General features: G+C 41.2%; 1 protein-coding gene across 1 annotated transcript in view; it reads right to left on the bottom strand.

The window, feature by feature from the left end:
• The window catches only part of WDR36 (WD repeat domain 36), a 129,588-nt gene extending 112,571 nt beyond the window's left edge, over positions 1 to 17,017 (bottom strand). The window contains 6 exon segments of the mRNA XM_082269281.1: positions 2,134 to 2,188; positions 5,686 to 5,818; positions 5,951 to 6,068; positions 8,784 to 8,884; positions 14,509 to 14,536; positions 16,783 to 17,017. Of these exon segments, the coding sequence (XP_082125407.1) occupies positions 2,134 to 2,188; positions 5,686 to 5,818; positions 5,951 to 6,068; positions 8,784 to 8,884; positions 14,509 to 14,536; positions 16,783 to 16,941 (594 nt within the window). The 5' untranslated portion in view covers positions 16,942 to 17,017.
• Positions 17,018 to 18,010: the final 993 nt, after the last annotated feature.

Here is an 18,010-nt window from a genome sequence, read left to right as displayed (position 1 = left end):
CCATAGGAAGCTGCCATATGGCAGGAGCTTCCAGATCAGTTTTCCTGGAACATCTCTCTCTTACCAGAGAGAAGGTTGTCTTACAGAGGGACTCTACCCTCTTATCTGTGGCATCTTTAAAAGACAGGGACCTCATCCACCAGGGCTACCTCTGGAAGAATTCATCAGACTGACAATTCATCAGACTGACAAAGTGCATTAAGGTAAAGCCAGGCTTTGTGTGTGTATGCACATTAGATGAGAGGTGGTGGGGGGGATCACCGAAGCACCAGCCCTTTTCTGATTACGGATTATTATGAAATCACTTATGAATTGTATATACATGTCGCGCTTTTAAGGACTATTTCAGTTTATCCGATTACACTGCAATATTGTGATTTTGCATTTTTTCACATTACACATTGTATTTCACATTTATTTGCACTGTTTGAGAGCATACCTAGGAACCAGGGTTTGAATTGATATCGATTTATATTTGTGTATTCACCAATATTATTTATAAAGGACACTAAGGAGGAAAGTTTCTGACTTTGGTTGCACTTGTTTTTGGTAATAATATGGGATTCACTTATAAATTGCATATACATGTTGCATTTTTAAGGATTTTTTTTATGTGATTATAATGCGATCACGCCATTCAGTTGCGTGTTTTTTTTTTTTTCCAGTACATATTTGTGTTTCACATTTATAATCACTCAGTGTATTAGAGTTTAGCTAGGAACCAGAGTTTGATTTTATATTGATGTTTATATATGACCCAAATACTATTTACCAGACACTGAGGAAGACTTTAGACTTTGTTTGCACATTACAACACAATTCTTTTACTGACACTACTAAGGGCATTAGGCGCAACAACACACACTCTCTATATAATGGTTTTGTGTTAATAAAAGGCTGTTAATCCTACAGTATCGCACTATGTATGTGGCCTCTTTGTATGCTCGCTGGTGGAGAGATTACATGTAAACATCAGAAAACGGCTCAGTAATTGATGAGTGCAATTGCCATGTTTGTGAAAGCCTGACAATAACTTTTGGTGAGTGCCGATCCATGTGGGTGGACAGCATGTGGTTTTTGGTTTGGAGTACTAAGGGCGGAGGTTTGGTCATCACCACACAGAGTGAAGAAAAAAGCTTTGCTACATTTGTTTTTTTTTCTTTTTTCGGGATACTGTATAACTTTATAGCCGATTCAGCTCTTTTGTAGGACTTCTGTTTTTTTGAATTTATGTACAAATTTTTACCGCTACCTGTTTTAAAGGGATATAGTTTAGATCAGGAGTGTCAAAATCAATTTAATTGCGGGCCGCATCAGCAGTGTGGTTGCCCTCCAAGAGAGGATTGTAAATGGGGTGCGCTACGTACAGAGTGCAGTGTTCAGGGGCGCGCCGAGTGCAGAGTTCAGGGGTGCAGGGTCTAGAGCTGCACTGTTCACAGTATGCAAGCCCTCCCCCCTTAGCCTCCATTGTCTCCCATCTGGCCCAGCTGTAGTGCCTCCCAGTATAGGTGCCTCTACTACCCATGTATTTGGCTCTATTAGCTCCCTGTGTAAGAGGCTTTGCCTTGCAGGGAGCTCCGTTCTCTCTCACATTCTGGAGATTGGTCTGTGCCTTGAATACGTGCAGGGATCTGTTAGATCCAGGAGCTGTTAAGAGCAAAGCTGTTCCTTGTAAGCACAGAAGGCTTCTGTGTTTACAAGTGACCGTGGAGAGTGGGAGCGGAGGATGAGAGCCGGAGGTGGCAGAATGGAGCTCCAGAACATTCTGGCTGCAAAACTGTGTGGGAGGGCTACGTGTCAAGGCCTGGCGGACTGGATTCGGCCCATGGGACTTGTGTTTGTATGATTATATATTCCTTTATATACAGTATGTTTATTTTTTGGTGGCACATTACCAAGGTGATATACAGTATATGCACTTAGCACTGTATTGATCTAGCTTATTTCTTCTGGTTTATTTATATTTTATTTTAGGGATTTTTAATGTGCCCTCTTTATTGGTTTGTTGGAACCATATTTTTATAATGAATTGGGTTGATTGGAATAAGGTTAATGTTTTTAAAGTACTCACAAAAGCACGGTGGGTGTTGTAATTTAATAAATTGTGATGAAACCACAACCTTTTTTACATACCTGCTGAAGAACAGTCACGCCAGTTTCCCAGCCTTTGAATGTAAACAGAAGTTTGCTAAGAAAGAATAAAAAAAAAAAAAAAAAAAGATATTTTTATGCATACAGAAATATTCCTCTCAAGCCCATGCAAAGCTCATGTTTCCTGCCGATTGGCTAATCACAGTGATCCAATGATCAGGATCTGGATTTACCACCTCCCGATTATTAGTATGAGACTGGAAGCTGTCACTGACAGCTCGGTCTCACTGCTAGGAGCGCGCTTCCAGCATAAACAGCTGAACACATTAATGCAGAGCCCAGGTATTAAAGTCCATATGTGTTCTATGTCTGTATAGGGGTTAAAAGCACAAATTCATGTCGACACAAAAATGCCCTAGCCCCTTTTTCTAGCCCCTCAATACAATCACTTTGTAAGCAACCCTGCAGGTCTGTATTCGGAGTGGAAGGGAACGCAGATGCATGCAGGGCAGCATCACACAAGATTTTTTTCTTGGTCTGGAAGCAGACAGCACAAAAAGCCACAGCTGTCAGAGTCCAGAAGTACTTGCCATTGGGGGTAATTTACTTATATACGAAAAAAATGTGGCTGCCATTACTGAGCCCTTTTTAAGAATGCTAGTTTCCTGACTGTCATGCTGATTGCTTTCATAGTTCCAGAAATTTTAAGATTACTGCTCTTACTAGGTAAGGAACTTAAAGTATTGAAGCCAAGGATAGCAAAACAACTAGCACTGAGAGACTAGCTATTGTAGGTCCCAGCACCAGCTGGATTCTATCTACTCCCTGCATTAGAGTGATTCAGGATGCAGACATGTCCGGTTATAGTTAGCGATTTTCTCTCAATAACAAATGCTTCCAGGATTATAAACCCATACTTATGGCATTGTTATACCAAGCAGCTGTACAATGGTATGTTGCCTGATCTGTAGTCTTGTACTTCTAAACAGCAGGTAGGAGATGGTACTTTACTAAGCAAAACATGTTAAGGGTTTCATTCATGCCATCTCATACCATCAAATATTTACAGCAGCTCTCTTTGTGTTAATTTGATTGTTTTTTAAAGTTTGAAAGTCAAACTTATTTGTTTAGACAAAACAATAACAAATATTTGTTTAGACAAAAACAAAAGTATATAACAAACGTACTAATCAAAAAGCAGACATTTGGAATTTTTCTTTCACCGGTTTGATCTTGGTTACTTCAAACCCAATTGTGAATTTTGCATATCAAATCTCTGGCTTCATTATAGAGTGTAAGCACAAATGTCCTAATAGCCTACTGCAGGATGCCTAGGTTTCAGAGGCTTAAACGTTTTTTGTTACAATGGATACAAGCAACCATTATCAAAGGAGACCTGATGGAGCCTAGTTTGTTACTTGTAGTGACTCAGAGATTCGGTTTTTTGAAAAAAATTCTGGCATGTTGGGGTTATATCTTTTCCTTGGATATTATATAAATCCAATAAATACAGCTGTGTAAAACAAATCATGTGTGTCTTCATTTCACACCGCAAAGCAACAAAACGTGATTTTAAAAAGGGAGGGATTCTTTTCTATACCCACTATATATAAATAAATGTGAAGTTTAGTATACTTGAGCTTAAAAACATGTGGATTTTTATTTTATTTTTTTTTAACAGTAGTATGGACATCCGCACACATCAACAAAAGCCTAACACACAGGGGATTTACTTACAGTGGGTACGGAAAGTATTCAGACCCCCTTAAATTTTTCACTCTTTGTTATATTGCAGCCATTTGCTAAAATCATTTAAGTTCATTCTTCTTCCTCATGAATGTACACATAGCACCCCATACTGACAGAAAAACACAGAATTGTTGACATTGTTGCAGATTTATTAAAAAAGAAAAACTGAAATATCACATGGTCCTAAGTATTCAGACCCTTTGCTCAGTATTTAGTAGAAGCCCCCTTTTGATCTAATACAGCCAGGAGTCTTTTTGGGAAAGATGCAACAAGTTTTTCACACCTGGATTTGGGGATCCTCTGCCATTCCTCCTTGCAGATCCTCTCCAGTTCTGTCAGGTTGGATGGTAAACGTTGGTGGACAGCCATTTTTAGGTCTCTCCAGAGATGCTCAATTGGGTTTAAGTCAGGGCTCTGGCTGGGCCATTCAAGAACAGTCACGGAATTGTTGTGAAGCCACTCCTTCGTTATTTTAGCTGTGTGCTTAGGGTCATTGTCTTGTTGGAAGGTAAACCTTCGGCCCAGTCTGAGGTCCAGAGCACTCTGGAGAAGGTTTTTGTCCAGGATATCCCTGTACTTGGCCGCATTCATCTTTCCCTCCATTGCAACCAGTCGTCCTGTCCCTGCAGCTGAAAAACACCCCATAGCATGATGCTGCCACCACCATGCTTCACTGTTGGGACTGTATTGGACAGGTGATGAGCAGTGCCTGGTTTTCTCCACACATACCGCTTAGAATTAAGGCCAAAAAGTTCTATTTTGGTCTCATCAGATCAGAGAATCTTATTTCTCACCATCTTGGAGTCCTTCAGGTGTTTTTTAGCAAACTCCATGCGGGCTTTCATGTGTCTTACACTGAGGAGAGGCTTCCGTCGGGCCACTCTGCCATAAAGCCCCGACTGGTGGAGGGCTGCAGTGATGGTTGACTTTCTACAACTTTCTCCCATCTCCTGACTGCATCTCTGGAGCTCAGCCACAGTGATCTTTGGGTTCTTCTTTACCTCTCTCACCAAGGCTCTTCTCCCCCGATAGCTCAGTTTGGCCGGACGGCCAGCTCTAGGAAGGGTTCTGGTCGTCCCAAACGTCTTCCATTTGAGGATTATGGAGGCCACTGTGCTCTTAGGAACCTTAAGTGCAGCAGAAATCTTTTTGTAACCTTGGCCAGATCTGTGCCTTGCCACAATTCTGTCTCTGAGCTCTTCAGGCAGTTCCTTTGACCTCATGATTCTCATTTGCTCTGACATGCATTGTGATCTGGAAGGTCTTATATAGACAGGTGTTTGGCTTTCCTAATCAAGTCCAATCAGTATAATCAAACACAGCTGGACTCAAATGAAGGTGTAGAACCATCTCAAGGATGATCAGAAGAAATGGAAAGCACCTGAGTTAAATATATGAGTGTCACAGCAAAGGGTCTGAATACTTAGGACCATGTGATATTTCAGTTTTTCTTTTTTAATAAATCTGCAACAATGTCAACAATTCTGTGTTTTTCTGTCAGTATGGGGTGCTATGTGTACATTCATGAGGAAGAAGAATGAACTTAAATGATTTTAGCAAATGGCTGCAATATAACAAAGAGTGAAAAATTTAAGGGGATCTGAATACTTTCCGTGCCCACTGTAAACTGGAGAGTACAAAATCTGATGCAGCTCTGCACAGAAACCAATCAGCTTCCAAGTTTTATGATGAAAGCTTAATTGAACAAGTTGAAGTTAGAAGTTGATTGGCTAACATGCACAGCTGCACCAGATTCTGAGTGCTCCAGTTTTAGAAAATCTCCCCCAAAATGTCAAACTACCAAATACATCTGTTAGAAGTTTCTCTGCATTATTCTTTACTTACTTGGATTTGACATTCCAAAGTTGAAGAGTTCCCTGCTGGCTCCCCAAAAGAACTTTATTCAAGTAAGTACTTGGGTGCATTATAGCGGAGATAGTGAAATTGCTTCTGTCAAAATTCATCTGTAAGTATTCCTCTGAAGGTTAGAAAAAGCAAAAAATAAATAAAACCATAATAGAGTTAACAATTTGCAGATCTCTGGCTAAGACACTACACTGGTGTATTTGGCATAAAAACATACATATTTAGCAATAACCAACAATCTTACCTTCTGACGCAACATCCCAAATTATCATGTTATTATCAGTGTCCACAGATATTACATGATCACCAAATGGGAGCACTAGATGAATTTCTGCCTCATGTCCACTGTATGTGTGAACTACCTGGAAAAGGAAACAAAAAATATTAACACAAGAACATCTACTATAAGGCAAAACATTTTCTTTCGTTTTGGATAGAGTGGAGATTGATTCGAAGCTGTGTCAGGTTTTATCGCTGTCTGTGTCCCCATTGATGAGATCCACCTTCTCTGTATGCCCTGTTTAGTGTTTACCATTAGCATTAAAAGTGAAAGTAAAAGTAAAATCCAAATTTTGGGCTGTCCCGAGAGAAGAGTGGAACTTTTCCAATGGACATTACTAGTTCCAGTGACCTGGGGGTCCCCAAAGAAATTCCCTTAATTGCAGGGATTTCCTCTCACTTCCTGTTTTAGCTATAAGAAAGGAAGTGAAGGAAATCTCCACAACAGGGCACATATGGCAAAAAATAAGCCAACAGGGGTTATATAACCCTCCCTTAGTGCCGGTTCACATTGATGCCATCACAGAGATCGCATGTAATTCGGAGCGCACTGCTCCTAAAATTACATGCGATGTCTGTGCGGTGCAAATTTCAGCCATACAGTTTGTATGGCTGAATTCGCACCGCAATCGCACTGAACACGCACATGACCCTTTTTTGGTCCGTAGCAGAATCGGATCGCAAGGTGGTTCACACTAGTTTGATCCGATTCTGTACGAACTCTCAGATCGCACTGCGATATGCGATCTGATCTGGGGGTATCGTTAACTTTGAATTGACACCCCCAGCGTATCACATTTGGCAGTGTGAACTGCCAGGGGTGCGGATGCGATGCAGGAACACGCTGTATATTCGCAGCGTTGCCGCATCGCACAAATGTGAACCGGCACTTACTCTATCTAGAAAAGGACATCAGTTAACAAAAAAATTAGGCCAAGGTCAAAAACAATCAGATATGTGTAAACATCTGCCAGCAAAAAAAAAAAAAAAAAAAAAGTTTGGTGCTTGAGCAAAAGATAAATTGTGAAGTTCATACGTCCCCTGTTCAATCAGAGAATGACTTGAATTTTTTTAAAAGAATAGAAAACATTTTCTGAATAGAGGAGCTGCACAGCAAACAAAACTGCTTTGATTGCTAAGATAAGTCCTAACTATCAATTTCACAACCAGATCAGCGGTGACATCACTGTCAGAGGCTGCATGTAAATACCCTTTATTCAAGGAATAAGCAGTAGACACCAGTGGAGCACCCACCATAAGAGAAACAAATATTGGTATCTATCAGTGTTTTTCAACCCTTTTTCAACCAAGGCACCGTTTACAATCTGGCAGAATCTCGAGGCACACCAACTAAAAAATGTCCAAAAAATTAAATTGTTACTTAAGTCAATGGGATACTTAAGCCTGGGACGATCTACACAACCGCTCTATTCTTGCAGGATTCTTTTTAACGGAAACTGCACGTCTTTTTTATTTTGTATTCCACTTGCACCTGCACTGCGGCCAAACTGAAGCAGATGCGCAAGCGGAATACAACATAAAAAAAAGAAGTGCAGTTTCCATTATCAATAATACAGTATTTAAAACCTACATATCTTATGTATACTTATATTACTTAAAAAAAAAAAAAAAAAATATTGGTGAAAGCAATACCAGGTAAAGTTAATGACAGTCATATATCATTCAATGTAATTCATGTAATTCACAAAGCCAGATTCGTCACTGAAGCGCCTCTTCCCTGTTATTTCTCTTCTCACACACTCTGCTGTAACTCAAAGTGCGCCAGCCAACAGCATCTCCTGGGACCCGCAGCTCTCACCTCCCAGCAAGCACTTCGTATGCCGATCCTCCCATAGCAACCGATGACGTCATTGGTTGGCACGACACGGTCGGGAGGCCCGCACAGCTTCCCGAGCGTATTTGGCAGCGGGAAGGGAATTTAGCTGTCCCTTCTGGCAAAACCATATGGAAAACTTTTTTTTTTTTTATAAGATTGCTGCAAGAAAAAGCTTTTTTTCTATAAGATTGCTGCAAATTAGGGTCATTTTGCCGCGGCACACCTGGGGACTCTTCACGGCACACCTGTGTGCCGCGGCACACTGGTTGAGAAACCCTGATCTAGCTCATGACCCAATAAAGTTTTTGCCTAGACTTCAGTTTTAAAAGAGAGGCAGGTTAGTTTGGCAAAAAAAAACAAACATTCTTACCTAGGAGGATGCAGCATCAGACCGATGCAGCACCTGTCCACCGGCACCTCTACCCTGCGAAACTCTGCTGAAAAAAGTTCACAGGCGAGAAAAACTAACTGCACTCCTGTGATTTATAGACGCACAGCCAAACGAGCATTGGCTGTACTTCTTTGGTACAAAAAAAATTGGTTTACTTTGGAACTCAAGCAATTCATGACTTAATTCCTACATGTCCCTGACTGTCCAAGATCTATGGCAACATTTTTACAACAGACACACTTCTGACACAGTACCGATGTAGGGGGCCAGAGGAAGAAATCACAGTGCAGTGGGAGGCCAAGCATTAAGCACACCTACAAATGTGTTGGATGTGAAGATTCTGCCAAAGGTAATAGCACTTGAACAGGGTGAAGATTTGCGGAAGGGGCAGTGGGACAAGTGGATGATTATACAATTTTTTTTTTGCGTGTTTGTTATTTTTACTTTTTTTTACTTTTATGGATTACTTTGACAGGTTCACTTACATCACATTTTAAAACAATCATCAATGGCTCTAGTGTGGAAATGAGAGAATTTATAAATCTTCAAAAAATATTGTTAATCACATACCTCTTTGTTTTTTGCAAATGCCTTAAGAAGGTTCCCATGAGATACAAATACCAGCATGCGATCTGCAGCCAGACAATTAATGTCTTCTGGAAGAGCATTGCCTAAAATTGCCAAAAAAGGTAGATTAAATCCAAATTGGCATGAAGTCTGTGGTATGGAGCGGTTACATCACTGAGCTTTAGTAGTTAGTAGTTTATTACCCTTCAAAATAATAATAAAACCTGCAGGAGATAGCAAGTTCACATATAAGTGTGGTTGCTACAACTATGAGGTGGACTGAGATTAACATTTTAATTGAAATGACTTTGATAAATCAGACTGAATTTTCAGTTTAGACAAATGGTCAGGTACACACACTATCATCATAAGTGTGAAAATATTGATAAATGCTTTAACCATTGCACCCGTTTAAAAAAATTATTTTAGGCCTTAAGATTAGAAACTTCAAACTTTATGTACTTTCTGAAAGCAAAGCGCCAGGAGAATAAAATAGTGGTAGTTCCAATTTTGTATGTCAAGCAATATTAGTGCAAAGGTTTATGAAGCCCGAAATTTCCAGTAAAAACAATAAGTTAATGTCAGGTCACATAAATACAACATATCAGCAAATTTTTGATGGCCTGTAAAGGCTTTTACTTTAGAATTAACCATTTATAATGGGCTTAGAATTATTTCTCTCACTCCAAGGTGCTCGTGGTATTTTATTAGCTTCTTTCCTGGCCCCAGACACTGGAAGTGACAGCAGAAACCAGATGACATGTTACTTCCAGGTTCTTACTAGGTAGGGAAGATCAGCAAACAAATGTTTACTGGCCTCCCTTTTACCCACAGGTGGGACAGCGGAGCCCAGGATGCATGATGGGGGATATGGGTTTGACCTGCAATTTCGGGGGGGTCTGTGAAAGCTTTCAGGCATCTGTACAGCTGCCCAATCACATCTGAAAGCTGGCTTTGAGATTATATATATATATATATATATATATATATATATATATATATATATATATATATATATATATATATATATATATATATACATATATACATACACACAGGTCCTTTAAAAAAATTAGCATATTGTGATAAAGTTCATTATTTTCTGTAATGTACTGATAAACATTAGACTTTCATATATTTTAGATTCATTACACACAACTGAAGTAGTGCAAGCCTTTTATTGTTTTAATATTGATGATTTTGGCATACAGCTCATGAAAACCCAAAATTCCTATCTCAAAAAATTAGCATATTTCATCCGACCAATAAAAGAAAAGTGTTTTTAATACAAAAAAAGTCAACCTTCAAATAATTATGTTCAGTTATGCACTCAATACTTGGTTGGGAATCCTTTTGCAGAAATGACTGCTTCAATGCGGCGTGGCATGGAGGCAATCAGCCTGTGGCACTGCTGAGGTGTTATGGAGGCCCAGGATGCTTCGATAGCGGCCTTGAGCTCATCCAGAGTGTTGGGTCTTGTGTCTCTCAACTTTCTCTTCACAACATCCCACAGATTCTCTATGGGGTTCAGGTCAGGAGAGTTGGCAGGCCAATTGAGCACTGTAATACCATGGTCAGTAAACCATTTACCAGTGGTTTTGGCACTGTGAGCAGGTGCCAGGTCCTGCTGAAAAATGAAATCTTCATCTCCATAAAGCTTTTCAGCAGATGGAAGCATGAAGTGCTCCAAAATCTCCCGATAGCTAGCTGCATTGACCCTGCCCTTGATAAAACACAGTGGACCAACACCAGCAGCTGACATGGCACCCCAAACCATCACTGACTGTGGGTACTTGACACTGGACTTCAGGCATTTTGGCATTTCCCTCTCCCCAGTCTTCCTCCAGACTCTGGCAACTTGATTTCCGAATGACATGCAAAATTTGCTTTCATCCAAAAAAAGTACTTTGGACCACTGAGCAACAGTCCAGTGCTGCTTCTATGTAGCCCAGGTCAGGCGCTTCTGCCGCTGTTTCTGGTTCAAAAGTGGCTTGACCTGGGGAATGCGGCACCTGTAGCCCATTTCCTGCACACGCCTGTACACGGTGGCTTTAGATGTTTCTACTCCAGACTCAGTCCACTGCTTCCGCAGGTCCCCCAAGGTCTGGAATCGGTCCTTCTCCACAATCTTCCTCAGGGTCCGGTCACCTCTTCTCGTTATGCAGCGTTTTCTGCCACACTTTTTCCTTCTCACAGACTTCCCACTGACGTGCCTTGATACAGCACTCTGGGAACAGCCTATTCGTTCAGAAATTTCTGTGTCTTACCCTCTTGCTTGAGGGTGTCAATGATGGCCTTCTGGACAGCAGTCAGGTCGGCAGTCTTACCCATGATTGCGGTTTTGAGTAATGAACCAGGCTGGGAGTTTTTAAAAGCCTCAGGAATCTTTTGCAGGTGTTTAGAGTTAATTAGTTGATTCCGATGATTAGGTTAATAGCTCGTTTAGAGAACCTTTTCATGATATGCTAATTTTTTGAGATAGGAATTTTGGGTTTTCATGAGCTGTATGCCAAAATCATCAATATTAAAACAATAAAAGGCTTGCACTACTTCAGTTGTGTGTAATGAATCTAAAATATATGAAAGTCTAATGTTTATCAGTACATTACAGAAAATAATGAACTTTATCACAATATGCTTATTTTTTTGAAAAGGACCTGTATATTTATATTATATATATATATATATATACACACACACACAGGTGCATCTCATAAAATTAGAATATCATTAAAAATGTAATTTCAGTAATAATTCTATTAAAAAAGTGAAACTCATATTTTATATACATGTGTTAAACACGGAGTGATATATTTCAAGCATTTCTTTCTCTTATTTTGATAATTATGGCTTACAGCTGGTTAAAACCTAAAATTCAGTATCTCAGAAAATTATAATGTTACTTAAGACCAAAAAAAAAAAAAAAAGAAGGATTTTTAATACAGAAAATTTGGTTTACTGAAAAGTGTGTTCATGTACAGTATAGTATGCACTCAATAGTCGGTCGGGGCTCCTTTTGCATTAATTACTGCATCAATGTGGCATGCCATAGCTGAGGTGTTATGGAAGCCCAGGATGCTTCGATAGCGGCCTTCAGCTCGTCTGCATTGTTGGGTCTGGTGTCTGATCGTCCTCTTGACAATATCCCACAGATTCTCTATGGGGGTTAGGTCAGGCAAGTTTGCTGGCCATTTAAGCACAGTAATACCATGATCATTAAACCCGGTATTGGTACTTTTGGCAGTGTGGGCAGATGCCAAGTCCTGCTGGAAAATGAAATCAGCATCTCCATTAAGCTGGTTAGGAGACGGAAGCATGAAGTGCTCTAGAATTTCCTGGTAGAGGGCTGTGCTGATATTCAACTTGATAAAACACAGCGGACCAATACCAGCAGATGGCATGGCTTCCCAAATCATTACAGACTGGAAAATGTTGAATTTCATTTGGAAATCAAGGTCCCAGAGTCTGGAGGAAGAGTGGAGAGGCACAGAATCCAAGTTGCATGAGGTTCAGTGTGAAGTTTCCACAGACAGTAATGATTTGGGGAGCCATGTCATATGCTGGTGTTGGTCCACTGTGTTTTATCTAGTTCAAAGTCAGTGCAGCCCTCTACCAGGAAATTCTAGAGCACTTCACGCTTCCCTCTGCTGACCAGCTTTATGGAGATGCTGATTTCATTTTCCAGCAGGACCTGGCACCTGCCCACACTGCCAAAAGTACCAATACCGGGTTTAACAATCATGTTATCACTGTGCTTGATTGGCCAGCAAACTCGCCTGACCTAAACCCCATAGAGAATCTGTGGGATATTGTCAAGAGGAAAATGAGAGACACCAGACCCAACAATGCAGACAAGCTGAAGGCTTAAGCAACCTGGGCTTCCATAACACCTCAGCAGTGCCACAAGTTGATCACCTCCATGCCACGCAGCCTTAATGCAGTAATTCATGCAAAAGGACCCCAACCAAGTATTTTCGGAAAGTCAATATTTCTGTATTTATTTATTTATTTTTTTAATTGGTCTTATGTAACATTCTAATTTTCTGAGATACAGAATTTTGGGTTTTAACCAGCTGTAAGCCATAATTATCAAAATAAAAGAAAGAAATGCTTGAAATATATCACTCCGAGTGTAATGCATCTAGATAAAATATGAGTTTCATTTTTTTAATTGAATTACTGAAAGAAGTTAACTTTTTCATGATATTCTAAATTTATGAGATATATCTGTATATATATATATATATATACATATACACACACATTAGAGCTGCGCGATTCTGGATAAAATGAGAATAAGGATTAGAATAAAGAACACGATTCTGGGCGCAAAAGCATCTTTTACGTTCTAGAAACGAATTGGGCTAACTTAACTGTTTTGTTTTTTTGTTTTTTAAATCCATTAAAGTGTATTTTTTCCCAAAAAACTGCATTTGAAAGACTTCTACGCAAATACAGTGCAACATAAAAGTTTGCAACGATCGCCGTTTTATTCTCCAGGGTCTCTGTTAAAAAATACATATAGAATGTTTTGGGGGTTCCAAGTAATTTTCTAGCAAAAAATACTGATTTTAACTTGTATCACAAAAAGGCTTAGTCTTTAAAGTGGTTGTAAACCCACTTTGTTGACATCTACCTATAGGTAAGCCTAAATTAAGGCTTACCTATAGCTGCTATAAATATCTCCTAACATGTACCGTTTAGGAGATATTTACAGTGCATGCAGCCGAAGACGTCATTGGCGCATGCGCTCTGAAGGAACGGCCACCCGTGCCGTTCCTTCAGAGCCCAGTGCTGTGAACGGTGGCTCCTGCGCGCATGCGCGGGAGTGATGTAACCGCGCCTCTGGCCAATCAGATGACCGGAGGACGAGATCCAGGAAGCAGGATGGCCGAACATGTCGGCCGTCCTGTCGGCACTGCGGGGGGGCTTTGTTTTTAGGTAAGTACTTCATAAATTGTGCGATGCATACTAGCTCATTATGACTTTGTCTTTACAGGTTTTTTTTTTCCACATCTTTTTTCAGCCAGTTTACTTCCTCTTTAAGCCCTGGTTCACATTAGTGCGATTGCGGAGATCGCATGCAATTCGGAGCGCACTGCTCCTAAATTACATGCGATCTCATGTGCGGTACGAATTGAGGCTTTTTTTACTCGCAGCAGAATCGGATCGAATAGTGGTTCACACTAGTGCTATCTGATTCTGTGTGAACTTGCAGATTGCACTGCGATATGCGATCGCAACTGGGGGTGTCGTTAACTTGTAATTGACACCCCCTGTGTATTGCATATGGCAGTGTGAACTGCCAGAGGTGCGGATGCGATGCGGGATCACGCTGCATATTAGCAGCGTTCCTGCATTGAACACATGTGAGACTAAACTGTCCTCACTTACAGAAGTTAATTCCTTGATATAAAAGAATGAAATTATACATTGTAAAGCATTGTGTTTATAGTTATCTAGCAGCCTGTTGATAAGCTGTGAGGGAGCAGAGAACACTCTCTGTAAGAATCGAGGAAATGCTGTTTTAAGATGGGGGGGGAATTGAGCTTGTGATTTTTTTTAACGATTAATTGTGCAGCTCTACCACACATATACACTCCCCACATCCTACCCCTGATGCCACTAACATATGCCATAGATCAGTGACAGAAAAGGGGAAGGGGACAGCAAGAGGAGAATTTAAACCAAAATGACAGATGGAATCATTTCAATATGTTATACTTACTGACGGCAACTTGACCAAGTCTGTTGACCTAAGAAAACGATAACAAGCACCATCAGGAACAGTTTATTCTTCTCTTCAAAAACATTTACAAATGTAATAATGCAATGTAGTAAAGCTTTTGGCAGAAAAAACAACTATGTATAGAATAAGACCCCTTTCAGACAGGGGCGACGCTACTTGCAGTCAATGCAGGTCGCCCCAAAGTAGTACAGGACCCTTTTTCTAAGTCGGAGCGACTTGTGTCGCTCCTATTAGAACGGGTCCTGTGCTAATCAATGGCAGGTGACCCACCGCGACTTGTCAGACGACCAAGTCGCCTGACAAGTCGCGCTAGTGTGAATGGGGACTTACATGCAGCGCTTAAAAATAAAGAAGTACAATGATTAAAGTGAGCAATGTGACTAAAATATCATAAAAGTCCCAAGTGCAAAAACGTAAAAATCAATTCCAGGGTGATGTGCGTGATCCACGTAGGACAACAGATTCCAACACCAAGAGGAAAGACATATGATTATGCTCACCGGAACAAATGGACCCAACTTATATGACAAAAGGGTCAAATAGGCTCATAAGATATCCTGAGGGTCTTCAAACTGCAGTAGAGGATGTTCACGTTTGTAGTCAAAGGGCCAGATGTAATAAATTACCTTAAGGGGGCTGAATAATTTTGCACGCCCAATTTTTCAGTTTTTTATTTGTTAAAGTTTGAAATATCCAATAAATTTTGTTCCACTTCATGATTGTGTCCCACTTGTTGATTCTTCACTTAAAAAAATTACAGTTTTATATCTTTATGTTTGAAGCCTGAAATGTGGCAAAAGGTCGAAAAGTTCAAGGGGGCCGAATACTTTCGAAAGGCACTGTAGCTATACCAGCAAAAGGGGCCACCCTGACGTGTTCTATCAGGACTTTATTTTCTGACCTAAAGCAGAGTTCCACCCAAAAGTGGAACTTCTGTTTTAAGCACTCCTTACTGAAGGGTTGATAGCGTTTTCATGCTGTATATTCTTTTTTTTTTATGCAACTATGCTTGATTCATAGTCATAACATCTTGTTTAATCAGATATGCCTGGCTTTGCAGAAATAGTTTCATATGAGAACATATTGATTGGTAAGTTTGTTATGACAATATTCTAACTTGTGTAGTATGCCAAAACATGTCATGTGACCGTGAGTCATACTAAAACCAAACCCCTGATCATGGAATCAATCTCTCTGCTGTTCAAATTGTATATATGCTCGGGACATTTCCTGAAATAAACAAACATGCTTTGACTCTACTCCGTTGTCAGAAGTCTCTGTTGTGCTCCCAAGGCCTCGTAGGGAGTTCCCCAGCTGTCCGGTTCTGAAAGTCCCCAACACTTATCCCCTCACATGCCACATTTGGCATTTAATTTTATTTTTTGGGGGGGGGGGGGTAGCGGGTACCTAGTTTTGAGAGGTACCCAGCTCCCACTCGGGCAGCCTAGGCGACTCGAGCAGAAGTTCTCCTCTCAGACACGTCACAGGTCCCAGAAAATTGCACGGGCAATGAGGAGGCGCAGTGCACACCCGGCTACGAAGCTGCAAGCTGTCACATTTGTGATGCCAGCGCCGGGGAGAGGCGAGAGAGAGGAGCAAAGCTTCGGGTGGCCGCATCGTGGACTATGGGACAGATAAGTGTGTTTATTAAAAGTCAGTAGCTATGCTTTTTGTAGCTGCTGACTTTTATTAAACGTAAAAATGAGTGGAACTCCGCTTTCAGTTCTATCCAAAATGAAGAGTTTTGTCTTTAGTTCTACTTAAGGCTAGGTTCTGACCTGTGTGTTAGAATGCTTGCAAAATGTGTGCTTTCCTGACATGCAGAGAAACATGCTGCCATTTATCAGACGGACAGCGGTGCCATTGTTAATGGCATCTACGAACGCACAGATTTTCACACACAAACACGGTGTGTGTTTCGGGGGACTACTTTTTAACATTTCTCACGCATCGGGCAGTCCATTGAAATGAATGGACTGCCCAACACGTGGGGAACACACCTGCTTTCAATTGCACCATATAGATCCAACTCCATGCGCTGGGGTTTGGATGTCTGGACTGACTATATCATTACATGAGTTCTCTGAGATAAATATTACTTGCATTCCTAGGGGGTCAGTAAGCCCTGGAAGGTTGTGTTGTGGTGTAGTATAGGATAAGATAGCTGTGTGTGCTGACACTGGGCTCCCTGCAGCCTCAGCCTGGGGGTGACACGTGATTAGCATTGCACTGCCCTGTGTATCTCGTACTCACATTATAAGTGAGGAAGCTTTTCCCCACGGCGGTCACCACGTAGAACTCCTTGTGCCTCTTGTGGTATCTGACTACATGGGGGATGTGGTTACTGTACAAGCCCAAAGACCGGTACCCGGTGAACAGAACGCTGCCCCGACTTGTCTTCTCCGCTGCCATGTTCACTCCAGGCAGCAAAGCGATAACCACGTGGGTGCAAGCCGCTAGTGGCTTCACAACACAGCCTATCGCTAGAGCTTCCGGGTGAGCGTGCAGTTCCCTAACTCCTCCGCCTCCCGCTTTCCCTGCATGTTGGTTCCTAGCAAGAGACCTAGTTTTTTCTGTTTCTATTTGTCAGTGTATTAGCTCAGTGTTCCCAGAATATGCAGCCTATTAACCACTCCAGCCCCAGAAGGTTTACCCCCCTTCACGACCAGGCCATTTTTGGTGATACAGCACTGGGTTATTTTCACTGACAATTGCGCAAACGTGTGACACTGTACCCAAATAAAATTCATGCCCTTTTTTCACACAAATTGAGCTTTCTTTTAGTGGTATTTGATCACCTCTGCGGTTTATATTTTTTGCGCTATAAACAAAAAAAAAAAATGACAATTTTGAAAAAAAAAAAAAAAACATCTTTTACTTTCTGCTATAAAATATATCCAATAAAAAAAATGTAAAAAATCAAATGTACTCATTACCCACATAACGACCGCTTACCGCAATTTTACTGCGGCAGGGAGCCGCTCCTGGGCAAAGCGACGTTATACTATGTCGCTCGCTCAGGAGACTCTAGGGGGCGAGTGCGCGCTGCCGGCGGCACGCTCCTACCCCGCTCATTAGCTGGGGAGCCAGTGCTTGTGAAAAGCGGCTCCGATGGCCGCCGGCCACTCGCGATCTCCCGCAGCAGAAAGAGAAGGACAGACGGCTGATGTAAACACAGCCGTCTGTCATTCTCCCTGAAGTGATCACAGAGGCAATGTGGGCCTACTATATAGGATTGCATGTCTCTGTGTTTAGATCACAAGCCACACCCCCTGACAGTAAGAATCACGCCTCTAGGGACACATTTAACCCCTTGATCACACATACTGTTAATACTGTTAACCCCTTCCCTGCCAGTTTACAGTAACAGTGCATATTTATAGCACTGATTACTGTAGTAATGTCACTGGTACCCCCAAAAGTGTCAAAAATGTCAGTTAGGGGTCCGATCTGTCCGCCGCAATGTCGCAGTCCCGCAAAA

This window comes from Pelophylax lessonae (genome assembly GCF_965119305.1).
Source record: "Pelophylax lessonae genome assembly, chromosome: 1".
In the NCBI taxonomy this organism is placed as follows: domain Eukaryota; kingdom Metazoa; phylum Chordata; class Amphibia; order Anura; family Ranidae; genus Pelophylax; species Pelophylax lessonae.
This window is presented reverse-complemented; position numbering and strand designations above follow the sequence as displayed.